Source organism: Macrobrachium nipponense, chromosome 15 (genome assembly GCF_015104395.2).
Source record: "Macrobrachium nipponense isolate FS-2020 chromosome 15, ASM1510439v2, whole genome shotgun sequence".
Lineage (NCBI taxonomy): Eukaryota > Metazoa > Arthropoda > Malacostraca > Decapoda > Palaemonidae > Macrobrachium > Macrobrachium nipponense.
In genome coordinates, this window is record NC_087208.1 from 89,640,862 (window position 1) to 89,646,389 (window position 5,528).

Sequence of the window (5,528 nt, forward strand, 5' to 3'; positions counted from 1 at the left end):
CTCCATCTTCATCAAGAAAAGAAGTTAATTTCATACTATAGTATGAAATACCGGAATATGATCACTGGATGAATCGTAGAAGATTATCTTTATCGAAGATATGTTTTTCTACAGCTTCGTCTACTTAAACCTTTTTCCAATTCAAACTGAACATTTTCCGTAAGAACGAGGCAATCCACTATTTCATTAGAGCAATCTGCAAAACGTTGAAACATTTGGTGTAGAGACTTCGGCAATTGCTGTTAGTACGGAACAATGCTTTAAAAAGTCCTTAACAATCTGCAGTAACTGAGCAATCACCATAACATGAAGCAGTGTGCATTACCTTTTGGAAAATTTTCAGAATGGTGACACAATTGTCTATATCCGATGAAAGAGTCGTCGGCGTTTAGAGACATTCTTGGTTATTAAAAAACATTTGTCATAATTACAAAACAATTCTTATATATATATATATATTATATATATATATATATATATATATATATATATATATATATATATATATATATATATATATATATATTTTTTTTTTTTATTGTAAATTTATACACCCATATATATACATATTTTTACATAGAAATCTCATGTACAATATAGTCTTTGCACAGTATACGTATACTCTATAAAGGACTACAATATTTGGTTAACCCACAACATCAAAAATACATCAGTGTGGGACCGAGTATTGCTCCTCCCTCGCCAGAGAAACATCTTATGGCTATCAGCCTCCCCCTCCGAGGAGGGCTCTTATGAAGTGCTCATATAAGAAGCACAAATTCAAGTTACATTGTTTTTGCTATTCTCAAAGAAGCCCTTTTTGCTCATAACACCGTCTCCAAGAAGTCTTCCGTGACTAACTTATTAATCTTTTGCCCATAAACTGACTTTAACATCCATTTACAATAATTAAGCATACCTTTGAAATAATGAATCATATCTCTTTCATCTAGGTTTTAAACTCTGCTAATCCAAACAACATAAAGATAATTACACAATAAAATAATTGCTGTATTTTTGTCCCTGGTTGTTTTGTAATCAAAATCAAAATACAAAAGGTTGAACCAATTTCTCTTATTAATAGAACACATTGATGATAATTTTACTCTAAACCAATCGAAAAACGTTTTTATCTCAATGCAAATATAAAATACATGCATTGTGTATTCATGTTCATTACAAAGGTTACAATTTCCATTGTCTATTAGTTTCATGTTTTTTAGTCTTACATTTGTGGGCAATACATCATGTACATATTTGAACAAATATTCTCTCTCCCGAATACCAATTAATTTGTTATTTGTTTTTCCATATTCTCCCCCAACACAACAGAGGGTAATTGCTTTCAACCTTTGCGGGAACCTTGGAAAAAAGCTCATAGTAAATATGTTTACTTTTAACAATGGGGAAATATTTATGCTTACACTGCTCTTATACCCTCAATTGCTTTGGTATAGAATGCAGGAGTAACAAATGACACATCTGTGCAGGGGGCAGTCTCTACCAAATGGCTTAATCATTTCCCTACAATTCAGAGCTTCCTTAAGGCTTGTAGCAGCAAGAATAGCCGCAGCTTTGTGGTATACGCTTATCATGTTTAATCCACCTTCATTCATAGGCAAAAACAAAGTAGCTCTACCTACAGGTTGATATTTCCCTTTCCACAAATACCTAAAAATTATGCTACTTATGAGCATATATTTTGCTTAATGGTATTGTATGAGCTAGATACCAGACTTTTGACAGCAACATAGAATTTATAATTATGGCTTTCTGAAAAATGGTAAGATATCTATCAGATAACATATTTACTGCTCTTTCTACCTTGCTCACAGTGCTATCCCAGTTCTTTGCCATAGTCTCGCCTTCTGTCTGACAATAAAAAATCCCTAAGATCTTCAGTTTAATCTCGGTTTCCAACCAAGGTGTAGGCCAGTCTGTTTTACCCTTCCAGTTTCCTATACCAGTAATACTACTTTTATTTTTATGCAGTTTAGCCCCCGATGCTTCTTCAAATTCATTTATTACCTTACATACTTCCACCAAAGACTGATCATTAACTATAAAAATTGATGAATCATCAGCATTTCCTTAAACACATACATTAGTGTTATTTGGAAGTTGAATTGGCTTTATACCTTCATTTTGCTTAATTTCCAAATATAATGACTCCTGATATAAAACATACAGTAGCATAGAGAGAGGGCATCCTTGTCTTACTGATCTTTCAATGGGAAAGGGGTTACCTAAATACCCATTAATACATAACCGACTCATACAATTCTTATAAAGGATTTTTATCCACTCGACAAATATGCATGGTATTCCCAGTTTTTGCATTATTTTAAACAAGAAGTCATGATCGACAGTATCAAAGGCCTTTCCCCAACCTAGTTTTAAAACAGCTCCACTTAATCTATTCTCATTGACATAGTGGATGATATCTCGAATGTCATCATTACAGTTTATGATAGATTTCCCTTTTACACTACAATATTGTTCTTCAGAGATTAATTTTGGAATGACAATCTTTAACCTGTTTGCTAATATTTTCGCAATTATTTTATAATCGACATTTAAAAGTGAAATAGGCCTCCAGTCATTAAGGGTATTCCCCTTAGTCCCTTTGCTAAGGAGTTTGATCAATCCTATATTTTGTGAAGAAGTCAAATATTTCCATTCAAGTACTTTCTTAATGACCATTAATAGCTCATCTTTTATTATGGGTAAAAATTCCTTATAGAATTCTTTCGGTAACCCGTCCATACCTGGTGCTTTCCCATTATTCAAATTCTTAATTACAGCACTTAACTCATTTTCTGTAATATCATCAACCAACATTTCACAGTCCTCTTCTTCCAGTCTATTATTACATAATGCTATGAACTTCTGCACGTGAAGTTCAACATCAACTTTCCTATATAATTCTTCATAAAATTCTGTATATTAGTATAAAATGGCATTTAATTTCCATACACCTCTTCCAACAGAAGGTGATTTAACTTTGATACTGGTTACAACCATATTATGATCTGAAAATGATACAGGAATCGTTTCACATACGGACAACTTCCATGCGGACAACTGCCAGTATTGACAGTTGCCAGGCTGACATTTGCCATCCGGACAATTGCCATTGGTTCGGAAATATATTGGTTAAAATGAAAAAAAAAAGTTATTGATTTTCTGGCCATTTCATTTAGGATTTTCTCGCTGTTTCTTACAGAATAAGTTATTTTTTTTTCTTTGGCTATTTTTATTTTTTGTTTTTTTCAGAATAGCAGTTTAATTGTTGTTTGGTTGGTTCTTTCACGATTACTTTTCATTTACTAAATCACTTATAGTTTATAAAAGGAAAATAACAAAGGTAAATCAGTATCAAAATAAATGTTCCAAAAAACTTTTATTTATAAACATCACATTTAGTTTTAAAAAATGAATGCTAATAACATAGATAGAAAAAAATTATTTAAAAAATTACATTCAATTAGTAAAAAATTATGTAAAGAGTTTTATTTAAAACATCATATTCAATTCCAAAAAAATAAACGGGAATAAAATTTGTTCATTCAGATTATAAAACTTCAGAATATATGTAAGTTATAGGCAATGAAACGTAGAAAAATAATTTTATCGTCAGGATTATAGCGCGTGAATACCTGCTGTAAGCGTTTGTTTATGTTCTTATACTTAGTGGTAGTAGATCTCTCATCTCCTCTTTCCATGTGAAGCACTTTTGTTTGAGACAAAACTTCTTCCTTCATGAGACGATCTACGAGTTTCCATAGGTTAGGGTGAGATTGTTGAGCATTATTCAATAGAGCAGTATGAAATCCTTTGAGACTGTTATTTGTTCGAGGCATAGACCGTTGAGTTATTAGGTTCATATTCCAGTGGGAAATAGGAAATAATGGACTAGCTCTTCTGCGATTTCCACCTCTTCCTCTGATGACTCCGATGTAATTTACCTCAAAATATGAGAGAAATTCTGAAGGGATATCCTCATCCTCCGAAAGTTCCTCAAAACCTGTAGACACATCTTCAACTGGTAAAAATGCAAGAGCAGAGAGACAACGTATCTTAAGACAAAATTCGGCATCATTGTGGTATCGAACTTTATACCCCAAATCAACAATTTTCCTGTAATTTGCTTGGCAGAAGTCGAAGAAACATCCACTCACATCAGTGTCAGGAAAAACACATTTAATTGCGTTAAATGATCCTTTTTCAAAGTCATTCATTATAGTTAATGGATTTTGTTGCAGCAATTCTTGAATTTTTTTGTAAAGCATTTTATAAGTTTCCACTGTTTTGTTTGGAAGAAGGGCATAAATACGAGGAAAACTACACTTCTCTACTTGGACATGGATGGTAAAAAGTTGATAGAAAATTGCTAGTGACACCTTAAAGGTTCCATCAACAGCCCAGTTTCTGTTCCTCCTTAAATGTTCAAACCCTACTTCAGTAGCAAATATCAGAATGCGATTATGGTCATCGGCTCCCGAATCATACTGTAGAAACTTTTCCCCTGATGAAAGATGTTGAAATTCTGTTGGAATGCAAAACCCTGACCTTTCCGTAGGGGTTGCAGGAGCACTGAAGTTCTGCTGCCTCCATCGACGAATATTTCTACTTAGATACTGGACGTTTTGTATTTCAGCTCCTGTGCAAGCATCCAACGGCGACAGGCAGCTTGAAACTAACGATCTAGTAGATAAATTTTTCGAGGAGACATCTTCCTTTAGCTTTGCAACAGCACTTTTTGCTTCAACTGTACTTTTAGAGGCTGCATGATTATGTTCGTTGCAGGTCTTTATCAACTCGTAGTTTTCTTCTTTTGATTTTGTCTGTACTCTAGCTTTACACGATTTTTGTTTCCTCTGTGTACACTTCCAGTAAATTACGGATTTGTCACTATTGTATCCATTTCGATGATACATGTACTGAAGATCATCCACTAAAATATCGTTGCCACGTTCACTCTTAATTGTTGAAGCCATTTCTAAGGGGTGTAGAAAATGAAAAAAAAAATGTTCGCTATCCAAGTCTCTTGAAGTTAGTAAAACAACAGAGGGAACCCCTAAAGTAATAAAGTATTGGCTATGAACTTTCCTTCAATTCACCTAGCTGAATATCATCTAAACGAGTAATTTTCCAAAACAACTAATTTCTAATACTTTCCCAAACAACTAATTTTGGATATTTTCGAAAACAAGTAATTTCGGGTAGTTTCCAAAACAACTAATTTAGAAAGGAACAAATTTTTCGAAACAATGGCAATTGTCCGGATGGTAATTGTCAGCGTGGGAATTGTCCATACTAGCAATTGTCCGCATGGAAGTTGTCCGAATGGATATTGTCCGCCTGTGAATTATCCGCACACGAGTTTAGTCACATATATCCTGTCAATGCGAGAGGCATAGTTTCCTCTTATATAAGTATGGTCCTTTGAAATATTCGTATTGGCAACATCTCTCAAACCAATTGCCTTTGATAACAGAGTAAATTTCTTAGAGATCAATTTATCA

The 5,528-nt window shown here is 33.5% G+C and overlaps 1 protein-coding gene across 1 annotated transcript; it reads right to left on the minus strand.

Annotated features, from left to right (window-relative positions):
• Positions 1 to 3,584: 3,584 nt before the first annotated feature.
• Positions 3,585 to 5,000, minus strand: LOC135226751 (uncharacterized). Its single transcript, XM_064266461.1, has one exon. The coding sequence runs from the start codon at positions 4,998 to 5,000 to the stop codon at positions 3,585 to 3,587; it is 1,416 nt and encodes a 471-aa protein (XP_064122531.1).
• Between the last annotated feature and the right edge of the window lie 528 nt (positions 5,001 to 5,528).